Genomic DNA, 20,302 nt, shown 5'->3' on the forward strand with positions numbered 1-20,302 from the left:
ATTGTAACATTCTACATCCATGTTAATTGCTGTATATAAAGATAAACTCATAACAATACCCTATAATCCAAGAAGGCAAATTTATTCCTGGGTAGCAGTAGAGACCTATTTCAAAATGTTCATCAAGTTTGCAATGGTTCCTCAAGAAAGCTGTTAGTTCACTGGCCAGGTATTTAACTGTCTTGTAGGTGTAAATAATTGGAGTCTGATTGTTGCATTCATCAAAGCACACCGCTCTTCTCTCAGGATATAAACGTGCTGTGGTTTGAAAAATTTCCTGAAGAGTCATTGTCAATATTTATACTGCATACCTAAAAAGGGAAAACAAATAATTCAATTAAACTAGTCCTTTTTTAAAATCAGGCGAAACACATGCTATATGCAAGATAAATTAAAAGTGTTAAAAATGGGGAGACACCCCTCTGTCCTACATGGGCCAACATATGTGTTAGACTTCTAGATAGGATTGGTGAGATCTAGATTCAAAGCCCTTCACTGTTGTTTTGTGCCTTCAAGTCATTTCCAACTTATGGTGACCCTAAGGAGACCCTAACATGGGACTTTCTTGACAAGATTTCTTCAAGGTTTTGCCATTGCCTTCACTTTCACCTGTGAACATGTGACTTGCCCAAGGTTACCCAGTGGGTTTCATGACCAAGCAAGGAATCAAACCCTTGCCTCCAGAGTCGTAGTCCAACACTCAAACCACTGTGCCATGCTGGCTTTCCTACCTGCCCATAAAATTCAGTAGATAACTTGAGAACATCTCTCTTATCAATCGCTTCTGTGAGGATAAAAATGGGGAGAAGAGGAGGCATATTGGGGAAGAGGATGACATATGCTGCCTTGAAGGAAAACCAAGCTATGCATACAGTAAATAACTACAAATGAACAGAGTGGGTTTTTTAACATTTATTTAGTAGTTCTGGTAATTATCCCAATTCAGTTTTCAATTGTGTTTTTCTATGGTTTTCAGGTGAAAATTGCCCAAAATGCATCTCAAAAATTAGGAAGCATTGGTGGCTGGAAGGGGGCTTTGGGTGCAAACATAGCTTCCAGGGGACACATTTTCCACACCCTTGCTATAAATTAAGTGATGGCAAATCCTACGGACGTGTGTTTTACTCACTGTCTGATAATTGCAGTGATTTGGTCTGACAACTGAAATATGCTTATTCAGTGACACTACAATCCTGGATTTCAAGATATCAAATTTAGCCGGAGGAATCCTGAACAAGAGGGAACCAAAGGACTGGGACTTAACTCTTTGAGATTTTCTACCTCCAACAAACTCTTCCATTGTACTACAATTTGGCATGTTTTACCTATGCAGCACTTAAAGGTTTTTCCAGAAATAACACTACAGAGACTCCCTGAGAAATTCAGTATACTTTGTTTAAGAAAGAAACAGTCAGCTTCACACAAAAAAGAGACATTTGGATCTCAAGTTACTTTTCTGTTGCTAATGGAGTTGACATTTTATTACTTGGATTTTATTGTTCTTTGTCTCTAGTCATGGCCAACAAGAGGAGAAGCCTCTGCTTGCAATTAAATCCCTCAGTACCATCTTAACTGATAACATCTCAGACTGAATGTACTGTATGTCTGTGTCTCAAATACCATCACCATTTTTCTCCTGTATGATTTTTAACAACTTTGCCTGATGAAGAAGCCAGTGAAGCTTTAAAAGCTTGCATAGGCGCGTTACAGACCGCCCGTTTGGGGCGGCCTGCACCCGCCCCTTTCCCCGCTGTATTGGGGCCTCAGCTGCCAGACTGGCAGCCTCCGAGGCCCCGATCCGCCGCTTTGCAGGCCGGGGGGAAGCGGCTTCATGCCCCAAGGACACCCAGCGACGGCGGGAAGGATGAGAAAGGGGCCACTTGGCCCCTTTCTCCTCTGCGTCGCTGGGCGCAGCCATGTAAAGGCTGTGCCCAGCGACGCAAACCCCAGAGGGAGCTCCGTTTCGGAGCTCCTTCTTGCACTGCAGAAAGGGCGCTCTAGGCACCCTCGCACGGCGCAAAGACGTCACATCCGCACCGCCTTATTTGGAGGTGGCACGGTCGTGACGTTGTAATGGCGGCGGCCGTGTGGAACGGCCGCCGCCATTTTGTACGGACTGTGTCCGTATTAGGGTTAGGGGCGTCAGGAAGTGACACCCCTTTCTAACCCTAATACGGACCCAGTCCATATTTTCAGGCCCGTCTGTAACGGGCCATAATGTATTTTATTCTTTGGAGCTGACCCTAGCACTGAGCTAGCACCATTTCCTAGCACTGAGCCAGAACAGTTAAAGCGGCCTCAAACTGCATTATTTCTGCACTGTGTTTTGGGCCTGAGTCTACTTCATCAGATGTATGGAATGAAATGCCTTAAATATTAGAGGAAATCCATGAAAAATTTATGTTACCATTTTTCTCTCAGAATTCGAACTCTCTTCTCCAGAGTGGTAGGGCCACTTTAATTGCCATGGCTCCATCCTACAGAATCCTGGGATTTGTAGTTTTGTAAAGCACCAGCACTCTTTGCCAGAGAAGGCAAAAGACCTTGTAAATCTACAAATCCCAGAATACCATAGGATGAAGCTACATCACTTAAAGTGGTGTCAAACTGCATTATTTCTACAATGTAGATTCACCCTTAGTCTCAAAGGTGGTACAAGATCTCTTTGTGTAATAATTGTGGACTACGACTCTGATTCAATTCCCAGACGAGCCATGAAACCCTCTGAGTGTCCCTGGACAAGTCACACTCTCTCAGCCTCAGAGGATGGCAATACCAAACCTTCTCCTTGCAAAGAAAGCCCTATGACAAGGTCTCTTAAGTCAGAAACGACTTGAAGGCACACAACAACAACAACCACAACACTGAAGACAGACAGCTTTCTGAGGCTTAAAGGGCTATAATCAGGAGGCCACACCCTAGCCATAGAGTGATTTATCACAACAAAATCTTACTTTAACAAAAGGAGAGAGTGCAGAATTCAGTTCAGCTACTAGAGACTGAAGCTGCATAATAAACCAATAATAATAATAATAATAATAATAATAATAATGATAACCATAAATAAATAAATAAATAAGTATTTTGTATTCCTTTCCCTCCTCTCCTGAAATCAGGATACAGCCTGATAAAATATAAAAGCACATAGTTGAAATACAATACTATAAAAGCATCAAAACACCCTCTGGCTTCCAGATATGGTTGTTATATAATAATAATAACAACAGCAATAATAGTATTTCTTTTCTTCCTCTCCTCAAGGAAGAGATATAATAAAGAGATATAATAAATAATAAAGGAAGAGATGTAATAAAGAGATTTAATAATAATAATTAAAGAATAATAATTAATAATAAAAACAACAGCAACAACCGCATCTGGAAACCAGAGTGTATTTTAATGCTTTTATAGTGTTATATTTCAACTATGTTCTTTTGTATTTGAAAAGCACATATTTGAAACACAATACTATGAAAGCATTAAAATACAGTCTGGCTTTCAGATGCTGTTGTTATTAAATAATAATAATAATAATAATAATAATAATAATAATAATAATTGTATTTTCTCTCTTCTCCTCAAGTCAGGATACAGCCTGTTAAAGTAGAAACGCACACAGCTGAAATACAATACTATAAAAGCATTAAAAATACACTTTGGCTTCCAGATTTGGTTGCTGTTATGTTGTTGTTATAATATTATATTATAATATCTTTTCCCCTCCTCTCAAGTCAGGATACAGCTTGTTATAATACAAAAGCACAGAGTTGAAATACAATACTATAGAAGCATCAAAACACACTCTGCCTTCCAGAGGCTGTTGTTAAATTATTATTATTATTATTATCATCATTATATTATCTCTTTCCCTCCTCTCAAGTCAGGATCCAGCTCTTTCCCCAGAACTGGGACCCAAGGCGGCTCACAACATTTTAAATGAAGAACAACACAATGAAAAAACCCCCAGAGAGGAATGATACATTAAAGGCAGAAACAGCCCTCTCCCTTGCTCACAGTAATACAGTAATAATTAATGAAGGCTCCTATGGGGCAAAGAGACCCGGGTTGCTTTCCCATTAGCGTCCAGGCGACGGGGGCGGCTCCTGTTGCGGCTGGGCCTGGAATAATAATATGGGAGAAGGAGAAGGAGGTCCTCCTCTCCAGGCCGCAAACCCGCCTCCCTCAACGCGGAAATGGCTGCCAGCTGCACGGCGGCCTAGTCGTAGTTCCCAAGGCGGGGATTAGTAGTAGTAGTGAAAGGGAGGCAGGGATTGGGAAGGAAGGAAGGCAGGCCCTCCTGAGGGGAAGAGAAAAGGGACGCCTAGGGCTGGGGAATGGGTGGGCGGCCGACCCACAGCCACCCATTGACCAAGTTTGGTCCTCCTTTTCCAGGACGCGCCCTCCATTCTTTCTTCCAGCTCTCTCTCTGCCCAAAAGGAGCTTCTCAAAAAACGTCCTCCATTTTGAGCAGGATGAATGCACATTTTTCCCGGAATTATTTTTTAGCTTTATTTATTTATTTATTTATTTATGGTATTTATATCCCGCCCTTCAGCCCTAAAGGCTATAGTTGCCCCTCTTTGCCCAAATAAATGTCCCTCTTCCTAAGCCTGCCTGTTTTTTCTTATTATATATAAAAATAAATAAATTTAATTTTTAAATTTTTAACTTGTTTATTTTCTGCTGATCTATTTATTTATTTTAATTGCAATTTTATTCTTAAATATCTTGACCAAAAAAGACAATAGTTACAAATGTTCACACTGAGACATATATACAATAAACATATTGTATTCTATTTATATGTTTATTTTTATATTACGTATATCTTGACCGAAAAGATAATAATTACGAATGTTCTCACTAAGGCTATATACAATAAACAAAGCATAATTTATTTATATATTTATTTATATACTATATAGCATATCTATTTTTAAAGATTTAGTTGTATTTTTTTAAAGAGTTGTATCTATTTTTAAATAATTTAATTGTAATTTTTAGGATTTTTTTTTAAGATAAAGGGATTTTCCATAAATTTCCCTAAAACAAAACAAAACAAAAGATAAAGGGAAGAGGGGTGGAATTTTAGTTGTTTATGTTATGCGTTGTATTTATAATAATAATAATAATAATAATAATAATAATAATAATAATAATAGGTGTTATTTATATACTGCCTTTCCAAAGGATCAAGACGGTTTACAAAATTACATTTAACAATACATAAAATACACAATTTACATAAACAAATACATTAAAAAATGCATAACATATACAACTAAAATTCTATCTCTCATCCCTTTAAAATACAACCATAATTTTTAAAAAGATTTTGTTTATATTTATTTTTGTTTTGTTTGTGTTTGTTTTGTTTGTTTATTTTTGTTTTGTTCATTTTTGTTTTTTATGTATTGTTAAATGTAATTTTGTAAACCACCTTGATCCTTTGGAATGGTGGTATATAAATAAAATCTATTGTGTTATTTATTTCTTTGGTCCTTCCTTCCCTCCATTTTAGACAGGCAGATAAGAGAAAACTAAGGTCCAAAACACACACACACACTGCTGAAATAATCCAGTTTGAGACCGATTTAACTTCCCTGGGAATTCTGGGAGACATTTTTAGGTCCAAAACAATCCAGTCTGAGACTGCAAAAATAATCTAGTTTGAAACTGCTTTGACTGTTCCTGGCTCAGTGCTAGGGAATCCTGGGAATTGTAGTTTATTGTGGTACCAGAGCTCTTTGACAGAGAAGGCTAAATGTTCACAAAACTACAGTTCCCAGAATTCCCTAGCATTGAGCCAGGGCAGTTAAAGTGGCCTCAATCTGGATTGTTTCAGCAGTGTGTGTTTTGGACCTAAGAAGCATGTATTTACATCGGTTTTAGTGTTTTTAGCCTCTCTTTTTTTTTCCTCTCTCTGTCTTATTTGGTACGGTGGACCCTTGTTATACGCTGGGGTTTGTTTCCAAGATCCCCCGTGGATAACAAAATCCGTGGATGTTCAAGTCCCACTAAATACAGTATAATGACATAGCAAAATGGTGTCCCTTATAAAAAATGGAAAATCAAAGTTTGATATTTGAAATTTATACTTTTTTGGAACATTTTCAAACCATGGATGCTTGAATCTGTGTATAAAAAATCCGTGTATAAGAAGGGCTGACTGTAATGTCCTACATCAGTGGTCCCCAAACTGTGCCCGTTAAGATATTTTGGACTTCAGCTCTCAGAAGCCTCAGCCATGTTGGTCTGTAGTCTGGGATTCTGGGAGCTGAAGTCCAAAATCCCTTAAAAGAGCATTGTTTGGAAACCACTGTCCTACATTGTTCTTGAATGGTCTCCATTTTGTGGTGCCTTGTCCTCCTTTGCGGTTATGATATGGTATGTTCAGGTGATGAATTACAGAGATGTACAAAGTCCTTTTTTTTCTTTGACAAGACAATCTGTTGAAGATATGTCAACCACTGCGACACATTTAACAACTTCTTCGTGGATAAAATCTCTCGGATAAGGGCTGATCTCGACGCCAGTATTTCTTCAAAACCTATAAGAGAGGTGTCCATGGAAGCTCTGGACCCAAAAATGAGGGACAACCTTCCCGACGAGCTCCATTCCACCACCTCCCTGGACCTTTTCAGAAAGAACCTTAAGACCTTTTTCTTTCACCAAGCTTTCCCCCCATGAGATGTGATATTATGCCCTCTCCCCCTATTGTGTAACGATTTTTGCAATGTTTTTGGATCAGTTCAACCAAGCTGGCTGTGTAATAGCTTTTAATGTGATATTTTTTACATTGTTTTTATCGATATGTATGTATTTTTATGTTGAAATTTTAATCTGTATGCTGCTTTGATCATCGTGGAAAAGCGGGATAAAAATAAATCTATTATTATTATTATTATTATTATTATTATTATTATTATTGCATTTAAAAACTTCCCCCCCATTCTGTTTGCCTAAGGGGGGGGACTATTACCTTTTATTGGTATTATGGGATGGGGGAAGAAAAAAACAAATTGGATTTCTGAACAGAAATTGATAAGTGAAGGCACATCTACTAACAGGGGGCAATAGCACATAAATAGTGCATTTTTCTGTGTGACAGGTGACATCCAAAATGCAGTTACTTCATTTTTGTCTCTAAAAACGCAAGCCTGATGTTTTAGCAACATTTTGTGAATTAAATCAAGATGTGAGGAATTTGTATACAATTTACAGTCATCTCTCCATATTTGCAGCTTTGATACTTGCGGATTTGATTATTTACGGATTTCATTAATATGTTCTCTCTAGGACTGTCTAGGTCCTCCAGTGCAACTCTGGTCAACTTTAACTAAAAGTTGCACTGAAAGACCATTTGTAGCTACTCCAGTGCCATTCTATGGTCAGTGTATGTTGGACATTGACCACAGAGTGGCACTGGAGGACCTAGAGATTCCTAGAGAGGTGTCCTTCAGGTAAAAACATGTTTTTGTTATTTGCGGTTTTTCCATATTCATGGGGGTCTTGTTCCCCTAACCCTAGCAAATATGGAGGGACAATTGTATAAAGAAAAGCCCAATGTCCTTGCACGTAAACACTTGTCTAATTCTACAGTCTCCTGGCTGAGGGAATGGATGGGTTTTTTTTGTTTTGTTTTTACGTATCTTCTGGTCCTTTTATCCTTTCCATTGCAAGGTTGATTTCTTTAATTCAGTGGCTCATTTCTGGAACATAAGGGCATGTAACCATGGATGTAATAGATGTCCTGCTCCCTCCTCCTGTGTCTTCCCAGCCCAGCTGCCCCCTCTGTAGGCAACCAGGCTGGGAACGATCACACTCTCTGCCATCTTATTACCATTTTGACTCATTTAATAGTCGACCCTGTTTTTTTGGGTCAATTTTGTAATATAATTTTTTCAACTTATACATGAGTATATACGCTATTTGTAATGAAATATGTGCAGCTGGTGTCTTATTTCCAGAAAGAATCAAATCCAAGGATACAGGAAAGAAAAGGCTGTATCCAAGCTCCCAGAGCAGAGCAAAAGAATATGCTACACAAACCTATCAGACAAAAAATTATGTGTGCGCGTGTGCGTGTGTATAAAAGCTAGCACAAAATTCCAACCTTTTCATATCACCTATTTCATTACGTATAACAGATCTGAAAGACAGGCCATTATTTATATGTGAGAAGGGATGACTTCAAAGAAATTTTACTTCTTTATTTTAAATTAGAATATTTCTATTTCTACACAACAGATCTAAGTAATCAAAATAGTGAAACAAAAACAACAACAAAACCTACTAAAACCAAACAGAACAAAATTCAAAAATGTGCTCACATATTCCAAAAAATGGAGGTCTTATTGGGGAGGTTGTTCAGCCTAGTTTGATGTACAACGGTGCAAGTGCCACCTGAATTGGAGCATGGGAACAAAAAAGGTACTGCAGATTTACTTTTTTAGACCATGACTTCCAGAATCACTCATCAATATAGCCATGCTGGCTGGAGGATTCTGGGAGCTGTATTCAAAAGACTAAATAATCCACGTTCTGGCTCCAATTCATCCTCTTTTCGCAGCATACAAATGAAATTAAATGAATAAATAAATTATGAGATAGTTTGCTCCACTATGCAGTACTGGTTGCATTGCGCTCATGGAGCATAACTTTCACTAAGTAAGCTACAGAAGGTAGTAAGGAAGCAGCTAACTAAAGTATGTACTAGAGAAGAAAACTGAAAATGAATCATTAGAGATTTAGGCATCTGACTGAGGAAAGCAATGCATGCAGTTGAACAGGATGCATGCATTTTTACTTACACTGAGAGTTTGCAGTACCCAGAAATTGTATGATTAAGCAGTAGCAGCATGGGGTCCCAGTCCCAATGCAGTCTGTCTGGCATATCCAGCAGCCAACACCCAAATGTCATTCAAATGCCAATCAGTAGTTGTACCATACAAATGTGGGGGGTAAGTGTGATAGTCTCCTAATTTACACCATGGGCCTGTCACTCAAATTCTTCAACTGGTATCAGCATTTCAGGGCTATGTTATCTTATTTTTCTTAACTGAGCAGCCTCTAAAGAAACAAGTTGCAATCATACTGTATATAACAAGGCTGCTTTGAAAAGCATTCCCAATAGGTGTATTGGAAATAGCTTTCTAAATTTGCTGTTTGAGAGGAAATCCATGAAATTCTTAATTGTGCAAACAGCCTTTGTTCTTTCTGCCCTCAAACTCTTCCCTGGGTGGATCAATGACAGTGGATCAATTTCCAAAGCTTGGAAAGAATACTTTTTTGGATAACAAAAAAGGACCAGTAAGTGTGGCAACTACTGAATGTGCTGGCTGCAGAATTCTGGGTTTAGAGCTAAATATATAATCAGAGCTTAGTTTTTTGCTAGGAACACTCTGTGATAGGCTTGCTTTAGGGCCACAATCAGTTAGAGGTCTAGTGTTTTATTGAACTGCAGATCTCAGTATTCTGTAGGTAGCAGGCATGAGTTTAAATGGCATCAAACTGCTATGATTTTACAGTATGAGGCCCATGTATTAATAGCCCTGCTTAGGCCTTGCAAACTCAGAGTTGTGGCCTCCTTTATCGAATCAATTCACATGTATTGTGAACATGCAGTGGGAGCTATGATGGCCATTTAATACAAACAAAAATCCATCATTTCACCAACCGAAATGCACAATATACTTGTTGCAATATACTTCAAAAGCTCCATGGGCTTCTTCATCATCAGGCAAGATGTTACAAAGCAAACAGGAGGGGGAAAACAATTGGAGATGTTAGTCAGATACCGGCATGTTGTTGCAGTTCTTAGCAAAGTTGTTTTGGTGGGGAAGGAATATCTTTTGTAGGCAGGCTTCTCCTTTTTCTGGCCATGCGGCAATAAAGACACTTTCAAAGTCTAGCAAATTTAAGGTCTATTTGCATCTCAACAGGGATCCCAGGATTTTGCAATCCAATATGTCTCCATTCCAGTAAGATTATAGAGATAGCTAATGCAGGTAGAGGAAAACCTTCTTGCTGAAATGGAGTTAACATTTTGTCTTGTAAGAGTTGCACACATTTTGTTTGTGTAAAACAAAATGTGTGTCAGATTTTGGGTGCAATTTCAGTAAATTTTAAAGAGAGATTCCTAACATTTTACTTGTTAGTTGCACTGGCAAATAATTTTTATGTAAGTGTAAGGTGAGTGGAAGACATGGGTTGTTCTCTCACTTGTTTTTTTCCTATCTACCTCCAGCCCTGGAGTGAGATCTTCATCAAATGATTGCCTTCTCTGCTTGCTTTGGATGCAGGGGAAGCCATAGGTCTTAATCTTGACTACATAAAAAGTTGAACTATGAAGAGATGGCTTCCATTGCTGAACAAGAATAAGGAAACCAGCATTTTGGTTGGGTGTTTAAATTCTGGTACCCAATCTATTTTCTAATCCACTCATACAAAAAGAACACATATCTGTTTCATCTTTGTGGATAATACAATCGGCCCTCCTTATCCACAGATTTTTTTATCCACGAATTTAAGCATCCACGGCTTGAATATATTTATTTATATGGGCAGCATATAAATAAATCCTATTATTATTATGATTACTACTACTACACAAAGACACATTACAATGGGATCTTGTTATTTGGTGGAATTTGGTTCCAGACCCCCCCCCATGGATACAAAATCCGTGGATGCTCAAGTCCCATTAAATATAATGGCATAGCAAAATGGTGTCTCTTCTCTCAAGTGGCAAAATCAAATTTGCTTTTTGGAATTTATACTATAGTATAAATTCCAAAAAAGCAATTTTGATTTTGCCACTTGATGAAAGGGACACCATTTTGCTTAGCCATTATATTTAATGGGACTGTAGCACAGGATTTTGTTATCCCTGGGGGGGGGGTGGTCCTGGAACCAAATTCCACCAAATAACAAGATCCCATTGTAATGCTTTGTGTAGTAGTAGTAATCATAATAATAATAGGATTTATTTATATGCTGCCCAATCACTGGGAATCCGGGCAGCTTACAACAGAGGGGATAATAGACGGCTGCTCAATGTCCTATATATAATCTTTGGAGGAAAAAATGGAACCAGATCTTCATTGAGAAATTCTACCTACTCAAATGAGAAATATAAAGCTGAGGTCTGGCGATTTCAGGGACATCTCCCACAAATTTCTTTCTTATTTTGGGCAAACCCGTTAAATGAAACCCAAAGTTTCATATGTTCTAGACATATGAAGCAGAATATATTCTCAACAGGCAACTTTTTGTTGTTGATAAATTTGGCCATGGCTCATCATTTTTTGGACAAAAATATAAATTACCCCTAAGCAAATGTTTATTACTGGTTATTTGGGAGACTGTGATTTACATTGGCTTTTATGCAGAAAACTGATCATCACAAGAGCTGGTTAAATGTAGCAAACGGCACTGGATATGGATTGGGAAGGTTTGAAGAATTTGTTGTAGTAGTTCACCATAGATATATCTCTGGGCCCAGGTTTTGAGCCTTATCTGTCTTATGAGGATTACACAGAAATATATGTTTTATATTACAGCATCCTGTTGAAAGACGTCATCCCACAAATCTATCATTTCCTACATACAAATAGTAACTCCAAACTAAGTAAATAAATTTATTATGTACTTTAAAAATCCATACCATACAACAGTCTACAATACTTGTCAAGTCCTTTGCATGATTTTTAAAACAAATCCTGTATATTAGGAATTCTTAAAGCACTAGGAACTCTTTTTGAAAGGGGTTTTTTTGTTACACTGAAACATTCACCATCTTAAATGGTGTTTCTAAAACTGTAATAGGCTATGGACCCCATCTGAGGAGGAGAGAAGATCTTCTCAACTTTGGAGCTGTATTTTCTTATTGGATGCTCAATTTTTTCTTCCGTTGATTCACAGTTCATTTCAATATGCATTTCAATAAAAACAGAAGAAGAGCAAAACCATAACTGCACAAGTTGCTAGTGTTGGTGGTTTGTGTTAGAAACTGTTGGTGTTTTTTAATATCAGTTTCTGTAGGAGGCCATGCAAGTAATTTAAAAAGGTGCACTGCCAGTCCTGGAGGTTTCCAGCACAGGCAATTCATTGTCTTTTACAAGGAGGCAAAAACAGGATTATCTATAGAGCATGGAAGGTGGGTTGGTTGTGTGTGTGCGCGCGTAAGAAACAACTTTAGGGTCAAGACTCGTTTTTAACCACCCCACTCTTAATGCTCACAAATGGAATCAAATGATGAGTAGGGCTTTTCCAGCTAGCATGCTCTTCTATTCTTCACCTGCCTTGTCCACTGGACCTTTACTACAGAGAGAAAGAGAAAATATAAAATGCAGCCAGACTGTGCATTTAGGTGGACAGTGCCCATACTGCTGAGGTGGTAAAAAAGGAATTGAATGTGAAAGTGGAAGCCCTACATGAGCATGCACACTGAGCATGAGAGTGGGTTTCTCTCCATTATAGTTATCTAGTTCTACACTGTTATATCTCTTGCTGTCAGCTAGAGAGATGTATGTACAGAATACACATATACAGAGACCAAGAAGCAGCAGTAATCATTTTTGAATCAGGTTAGAATTGTTTGCAATTCTAGTTCATATAACAAATGGCCAGGTTAGCATTTGTATAACTACCAAGACACAAAAACTACCACATTAACAAAAGCCATAGAAGTGTTAAGGAAAGCAATACTATATATTAAATTTAAAGCACTACATTTGTTAAAATTCTCCATTACAATAAGTCTGTATATTTCAGTGATGGGAGTCTTCTCTGAAGGCTTACATGCAAATAAAAACATTAACTCACACTTTAGTTAAGTAAGCATTCAAGGTGAAAGCACATAATGGAGAAAATTATTAGCCTTTAATCTCTAAATTATAGCACTGAAGTTGGTTATCCATCTATCTAATTTTCCCTGTCACATCCCTCTAACATACAACAAAAGCACTTTAGGGCAGTGTATTTTCCAGACTTCAAATCATTAAGGCTGAAGGTATTAGAGAGTTTTGGTTTAGTATTTCCCTGAATCTTGCAGTCTCAGAAATACACTGTACAAAAATAACATTCGGTCTCTTTGGAATCAAGTTATAATAGATGGATTTAGTTATATAAGCAAAAATACAGACATTTACTTCATTTTTTTCAAAATGTAGACTCCAAACAGCTGATTAAAAATGTATATGAAAACAGCTAAAACATAAGAATTTGTATTTTATATAAAATTCTTCTGAATGATCAAGGCTTCAATTTTGAGAAGGCTTAATGGCTCACAGCCTCTCTCACAATGTTATTCCTAAGAAACTACTATTACAAATAAAAGCCTGAGAAGAGCTCCAAGTGTCTTGGTGAGACTAGGGTGGCTAAGGAAACAAGAGACTTTGGTAACCCATCTCCAACCACAAAGCTGCAATGTTACTGTTCATTGTACCGTATGATTTAATTTTTTTATCCTTAGTTCTTCTGTGTTCTTCAACCTACCTAGTGGTTAACTAAAATATCAGTGGTTTGATAACTTGCTTGACAATGATACATTTCATCAGTTCTGAACTTTTAAATGATTGGCAATTGCATTTGTAAAATTCACCACTCTAGTTCTACAGGATATTTTCCAACAAGGCAGGCTATGCAATGACCAATTTTTCCAGCCCGGAACTTGTTAGTCTTCAGGCTGTTTTCATTGTCTTGTTTTGCTTTGATACTTTCTTGTACAGAAGAAACCAGTCCTTCTACAGAAAGATAAACAACACTGTCAGCTCCTGGAAAGAGAAAAGGTTGGGGTAAGAGAAGAAGAGAGAAAAACAATTAGGTGTTTAATTGTTGTATACCTCCTAAAAATCATGTAAAATACAGTCAGCCCTCCATAGCCATGGATTCTGCATCCACAGATTCAACCATCCACAGCTTGGATTTTTTAAAAAAATCCAAAAAGCAAAGTTTGATTTTGCCATTTCACAATTCCATTGTATATAATGGGACTTGAACATCCGCGGATTTTGATAGTCATGGTCCTGGAACCAAACCCCAGTGGCTACCAAGGACTCACTATATGAGGTAGGCCATGATAACTGTAGATCCAAGAATAGAATATTTGGCTTGGGGTAGGAGCTATAAATGAGTCTGTGGATCCACAGGATCCCACATCACTATACACGAACAAACAGGCTGTAAAACAAGAAGAGGATAATGAGAAAAAATGGGGGCTAATGAGAGTGGAAATAGTATCTCTTCAGAACTCTGCCCTGGCAGGTGTAAGCTACTAGAGCTCTGAAGGTAGCAATGAACGTGCCAAAGATTCCCTCTCCCAGGTCTGCAGAAATTCTCACTACACATATCTGCTTTCAAAGATGATGTGGAAACATCAGTTTGTGCAGAAGACGGCTATCTGGTGACAGGTGAGGCCTGGACGGGTAGCTCATATGACGTTATATTGTGTCACCTCCAGTAAATTTCCAACTACTGTATTGTTTAAAATGCAGTCCGGAATCCTCTTCGGGACATTCTCATAAGTGGACTTACATTTGTGGGAGTTGGAATTAGGTAGTTCCATAATGTCCTGCTGTTACATTACTACATAGGCGAGCCAGCATCAGAACTGACTAGGGAGTATTAATACACATTAGGACACTTGCTGGTATCCTGTTCACTAACAGGATTTTTTTAGTGCCTCTGGTACATAACTAAGTATATGTAAAGTTATGGAACACACCATGATAGAGGATTCTTGCCATAGATTTTAAGCTATGGATTGGAAGTTAGTTAGTTGTAAGACCACCTTTGCTGAACAAGCCAGATACAGTGGTGCCTCGGGTTACGAAATTAATTCGTAACGCGGCCGCTTTCGTAACCCGAAAAGCCTTCGTAAGCCGAATTGCCATAGGCGCTAATGGGGAAAAGCCGCGATTCCGTGCGAAAAAGCCGAAAAAAAAGCACCAAAAGTTTTTTCGTAACCCGAAAAAACATTCGTAACCCGAAACAATAATTCCCTATGGGATTTTTTCGTATCCCGAAAATTTCGTAACCTGGGTATTTCGTATCCCGAGGTACCACTGTACCACACAAGCTGGGCATCATCAAGAGAAGCCCTTCCCTCTTATTACCAAGGGAGTAAGGGAAGGACCTTTTTTTTAATGCACATGTGACTCTTGTAATCAGATTTCCATCAAGGGTTTTCCAAGTATTTCATTTGCTGGTTTTCATGAAATAGCTGAAGACTCACTTGTTTAGGTGGATTTTGGAATTTCAGTGAACTGTTGATGATTTGCCATGGTATCCTATCTTCAGTAGAAGCCCTGCTGCTTGTCCCACCATCTCAAAAGGGTAGGTTAGTGGATACACATTAGAAGAGTTTCTCTGAAACAGCACCCTGACTGTGGAATCCCTGCCAAATAAAGTCAGACTGACTCCAAATAAAGTCAAACTAACTTTGTAATTTACAAAGATGGTTGTTTCAAGCAGCCTTTGGTTCTGGCTTCTTTAAGTGTTTGTGATTTTAATATTATTTTGAAGTATTGTATTAGTCTTGTTTTTATTTTTTTTTTCTGTGTGTATTAAATATTTTAAATGCTTGTGTCCACTGTACATTGCTGGGTGGCCTTAGTGAGTTGGGAGCTGATATTGTTTATCTACCTCATTCCAATCTAAAAAGCTGCCTAAAATAATTTCAAATAAATAGTGATAAATAAATCCTTCCCTGGTCAAAGGGAAGTTCTACTAAATTCAGAGGAGCTTACTGTCATATCAGATAAGTGAGGGTTGTACTGCAGTCTTTTTAGTGAACCACCACAGACGTACAGAAGGAACAGCTTTCAGGTGAACATAAGACATGAGTGAAAGATAAAATAAGATTTAATTTAATTCTGAAAGCTGGTACTGTAAGGTCTTTTTGTGATGTTGTATTTCTAATTTCACTAATAATTTATCACTCCAATTATTTTGCTTTTACATATGCAATTATTACTGGGTTGCTGCTGTTTTTGCATTTGTTTTCCTCTGACCACACTCCTCTTCATCTCCCACCTGACTCGGGCTGCTTTGAGTCACTTTGGAGGTATGGTGTTTCAATGATGCATGCGTCCTAAGAGTCTGGAAGCTGCACTCCAGTGCTTAGGACTGAAGCGTGGCTTTGGTGTGGCTTCTGGACCCTTAGGATGCATGTATCATTTAAACAGCATACCTCCAAAGTGACTCAAAGCAGCTTTATTTTGGACTGTCTGTATCAGGCCTTGCTTAACCATGTGTGTACAAGTGTCAGCCAGTTTAGACTTCAAGGAACTGAAGAACTGGATTTTGGTCCAAGAAAGCTTTTGCCATTGCAAATGTGTTAGCCTTTAAACTGCTATCTTTGCTATTTTGCCACAACAAATTAAAATGGCTACTCTTTTGGACTCTCTCTCTCTTAATATACACACACATCCTTCTTGACAAGAATGGGAAAAATAAAACACTTTACCTATGTAATTGGCCAAGTCATGAAATTCAGGCTTGTTAGCAATAAGTTCTTCTTTTGTTGGAATATTTATTCCCATGTAACAAGGAAATTTTATTGGAGGTGAAGCAACACGAATATGTACCTGAGGGAGGAAAAAAAGGAAAAGCAGCACAATGGAGTCAAATCAATTTGGTTCTATACTAGGGAGAAGCAAAATATCACTGAAAGATGGATGCTGAGGTATGGACAGGTATGTCCTTCAGTTAAGTCTTGCTTAGGAATTGTCAGAAATATTTACTCACTTCTTTAGCACCAGATTCTCTCAATAGTTTAATTATGGGTGAAATGGTGTTGCCTCGTACAATAGAATCATCAATGAGGACAACACGCTTCCCTTTGAAGTTATCTGACAAGACTCCAAACTTTTTGGCTACTCCAAGTTGTCTTAACCTCATATTTGGCTGAATGAAAGTTCTTCCCACGTATCTATTTTTGCACAATACTTCAATATATGGTAATCCACACTGCAAAAAAGGAGAAAAAGTGGTCAAAGTACAGTTTTTGTGAAGTGGCTAAAATCAATTCTAAATCAAACATTGATATGTTTGGACTAGCACTGCTTAGCACTTTTAGAAATAGAAGTGTAGATGGGGGGAGCAGTTAAAGCTGCAATTCTTAAGAGTCCATTCGGAAAGGGATTACTGTAGGTTGAATTTGATTGTATTTTAATTGTATTTTTTAATTGTTGTAACCCACCCAGATTCCTTGTGATTGGGCAGGATATAAATAAATCATTTATTATATTATTATTATCTTTGGATAATAATAATTATCCAAAGATAGCCAGCGATTTCAACAGCATACATTTCTGAATACGTTTAGTAATCCATGTCTTATTTTGAGCTTTGAAACCCAAAAGGCAGGAATGAAGAAACTCTGGCTACCAGGGGGTCCTCATACAACCCCAAGCCCTTATCTCTAATCGCTGAAGGCTTGTTTGTGGTTTCTTTTCTCACTTGTTGAAAGAGAAAGAAGCCAGAATGTCAAACTGATGCTTTCACAATAAACAAGCCACAGACCAAAATTTGTTTCATTTCGCCATCTTCAGATAGCACACTGTTCATACTCAATAAGCTTGGATTCTTAAATCTCCCTGCCTTATCATTAAGTCCAAATAAGGCCATATATCTCCCTCCTCACCTCTGTGTTCTGTAATAACAAGAGAATTAGGCGTTAAAGGAAAAAAACAGCGACAATACCTTTTGTGCATAGCCAAGAGCTGCAGGTGTTGCAGATTCTGGAACTGTGCTAACCAAATCTGCTTCAACTGGGGCTTCAATAGCAAGCTGTTGACCACATCTCCTTCTTACAGAATACACCATTTGACCTATGGAAATTAAGGAAACTTTATATATATTTTTTTTCCTACTGTATGACTCTGATTAAGGTATTTGTATTAGTCTTCCTCCATTGCTGTTATAATCCCATGGAACACTTACACAGGTGTAAAGGGTCAACCTCAGCCTACTTAACAATTTGATTTGTCAACAACCTTTTTTTCTTTTGAATAATATTTTTGCTAGTTTTTTAATCAGTTTTTAAAAAAATCACATAAAATAAAAATAAGAGGAGAGATTAAAAATGGGAGAGTTGTTAAAGTGCTTTCATGATGTAAATTGGAAAGTCATATATACTGGAATTATGACTAATCTCAAGAAAAACTGATCCCATTTATATTTATTTTCCCTACATGCACATCATACAAATAGGTATTGTGGGTAGAAATCATTACTTTTTTCTTGTATAGAAAATGACAGTTCCTTCCAGAATGGAAGCACCTTGACTGCCCTAGTACATGTATGGATTACAGGTTAGAGGCATGCAATTCAACTATACATATTAGACAATTTATAAGTTAGGCATATCCACAGATGTTTTCTTTTTTACAAGCACTTAAATATAAATTATGTCAGACTGAAGGAATGTTGCATATAGCAAATTTGGTAGCTTGCCTTCAAAAATGCTGTCAGGCCGTGCAAAATACACATATTCAAAAATACAAAATGCTGTAGGATCTCCTGCAGGCCTTGGTACAACATCCAGGGTCTGGACCTCATTTCTAGATATCTTCAAGATCTCTCCTGGCATAACTTCACGGTAATATCTGTAAAATATGATTGCATAGGTGAAATAGCATAATTAGTTGTTTTTTTTAAAAAAAGAGCAAATATTGTCACAGAAAGAACATTAGTTGCTGCACTTGAAGTCACTTTAATGACTTCAGTCATTAAACAATTCTGAACTTGGAAAAATATATATGTATTTTCTAGCAGGTGTCATGATCCCAGTTATACTATGTCTGGCATAATTTCACAGAAGTGAGGAATAAGTATAAATGTGGTACTGAGGGTATATTTAAGCTTCCATAAATTATCTGCTTTTATTTTCTTTAATGTAGGTTTATGGCCTGTGAAGATAATTCTTCAAAGTGTGGGTTATACTGGCTACAATCTCAGAAGCAACAAGAAGGCTAAGGATGTAATGTATGTTTAGCTGGGAATAAGTCCCACTGAACATAATAGGACATGCATATCAATAAATGTGTATAGGATTCTGTTAATTAGCTTTCTGGATGTTCAAAAGAGGGATTACCAGAGCACCATATCCCTTTTCCATGATTAAGAAGACTAAAGCAAATCTGAGCAATCTGAAAGGTGTGGCCAGATTGTTAATTCAACATTTTGGTGGAAAGCTTTAAAATCAGCCCAGAAACAGGCTGGCTACATACAGAAATAATTATAATGATTTCTCACTGTAATATAATGAAATAAAATATGACAATAGCTCCAGTTAAGGCATTTTTGTCAGCCTCATGGAACAGAAATATAGAGTGAAATCCAAACAGTGACTGTTATTCTCTTTACAGTGACTATACAAATCATATCCATTCTTGTTTTTATTGTTGGTGTCACATGCAAAGATGTATTCAGATGATTTTCTCTGGCTTGTTTCTCTTCTAATCAGCTAATGGTGATGCAGATGGGCACTAGGTGGTTATGTTCTCATATGAAAACAAACAGAAATTTGGTAGATTTAGAAGCAAGACTGCTTATAAACAACAAACTAACAAATTAAGCAGAGCATATGAGGAAGCAGACTTAAGTCTATGAAAGCTCATGCTGCCAACTTCTTTCTTTCAATTAGTCTCAAAGGTGCTACAAGATCTCATTACACACTAAGCACAGCATGTAAAAGAAAGAGACAGCACACAGCCCAAGGTACAACAATGTTGTATGTGAACTGAATGAATATGTTAAAATGTTTTGGGAAATAAATTAACAATCCATATTATCAGAATTTTTATAATATCATTAAACTTGGCACAGTGGTTTGAGTGCTGAAATACAACTCTGGAGAACAGGGTTCGATTCTCAGTTTGGCCACAAAACCCACTGGGTTTCCTTGGACAAGTCACATGCTCTGAGCCTCAGGGGAAGGCAATGTACAGTTCGGCTTGTTGGGATATGCGTTGTCAGGCCATGGCTATCTTCAAATTAAGTATTATTGTAGCACAAAATAGTAGAAGCAATCTGTTGGCTTATTTTTAATTCAGTATATAATGAACAAACTTACTCTGCACCAATAGATAAAAAGCTGCAGGATTCTGAAGACACTACCCATCCTTCAGTTTCAGCATAGTTTTTTCCCTGGAAATGAAATGAGTACAACAATAAGACTATTTCTATAATTTTTGGAACTTAGTAACTTTTTTTAATGATACACTCTAGATAATTTACATTTGTGCTCATAATTCTGGAACACAAAGTGGGACTGTACTGACATTACTGGCAA

The 20,302-nt window shown here is 37.5% G+C and overlaps 2 protein-coding genes across 7 annotated transcripts in view; both read right to left on the bottom strand.

Moving 5' to 3' along the window:
- Nucleotides 1–10,618, bottom strand: part of AASDH (aminoadipate-semialdehyde dehydrogenase) — a 35,998-nt gene extending 25,380 nt beyond the window's left edge. For 3 of the 6 annotated variants that reach the window (XR_006104072.1, XM_042468443.1, XM_042468444.1), the window contains exons 1-2: nucleotides 4,015–4,596; nucleotides 60–311 (exon numbers count right to left, since the gene is read on the bottom strand). Coding sequence is in view for 5 of the 6 variants with exons in the window: in XM_042468443.1 (XP_042324377.1) it covers nucleotides 60–289 (230 nt within the window). In the remaining variant the exon portion in view is untranslated. Of the gene's footprint in view, nucleotides 1–59; nucleotides 312–4,014; nucleotides 4,597–8,813 lie in introns of those variants that run through there. The other 3 variants (XM_042468441.1, XM_042468442.1, XM_042468440.1) reach the window with 3 other exon arrangements.
- A 1,011-nt stretch (nucleotides 10,619–11,629) lies between these two features.
- The window catches only part of PPAT (phosphoribosyl pyrophosphate amidotransferase), a 57,518-nt gene continuing 48,845 nt past the window's right edge, over nucleotides 11,630–20,302 (bottom strand). Inside the window, exons 6-11 of the mRNA XM_042468745.1 lie at nucleotides 20,084–20,186; nucleotides 18,463–18,614; nucleotides 17,710–17,837; nucleotides 16,753–16,974; nucleotides 16,472–16,592; nucleotides 11,630–13,778 (exon numbers count right to left, since the gene is read on the bottom strand). Coding sequence (XP_042324679.1) covers nucleotides 13,603–13,778; nucleotides 16,472–16,592; nucleotides 16,753–16,974; nucleotides 17,710–17,837; nucleotides 18,463–18,614; nucleotides 20,084–20,186 — 902 coding nt within the window. The 3' untranslated portion in view covers nucleotides 11,630–13,602. The remainder of the gene's footprint in view (nucleotides 13,779–16,471; nucleotides 16,593–16,752; nucleotides 16,975–17,709; nucleotides 17,838–18,462; nucleotides 18,615–20,083; nucleotides 20,187–20,302) is intronic.

The sequence above is a fragment of the Sceloporus undulatus genome, chromosome 5, assembly GCF_019175285.1.
Source record: "Sceloporus undulatus isolate JIND9_A2432 ecotype Alabama chromosome 5, SceUnd_v1.1, whole genome shotgun sequence".
Lineage (NCBI taxonomy): Eukaryota > Metazoa > Chordata > Lepidosauria > Squamata > Phrynosomatidae > Sceloporus > Sceloporus undulatus.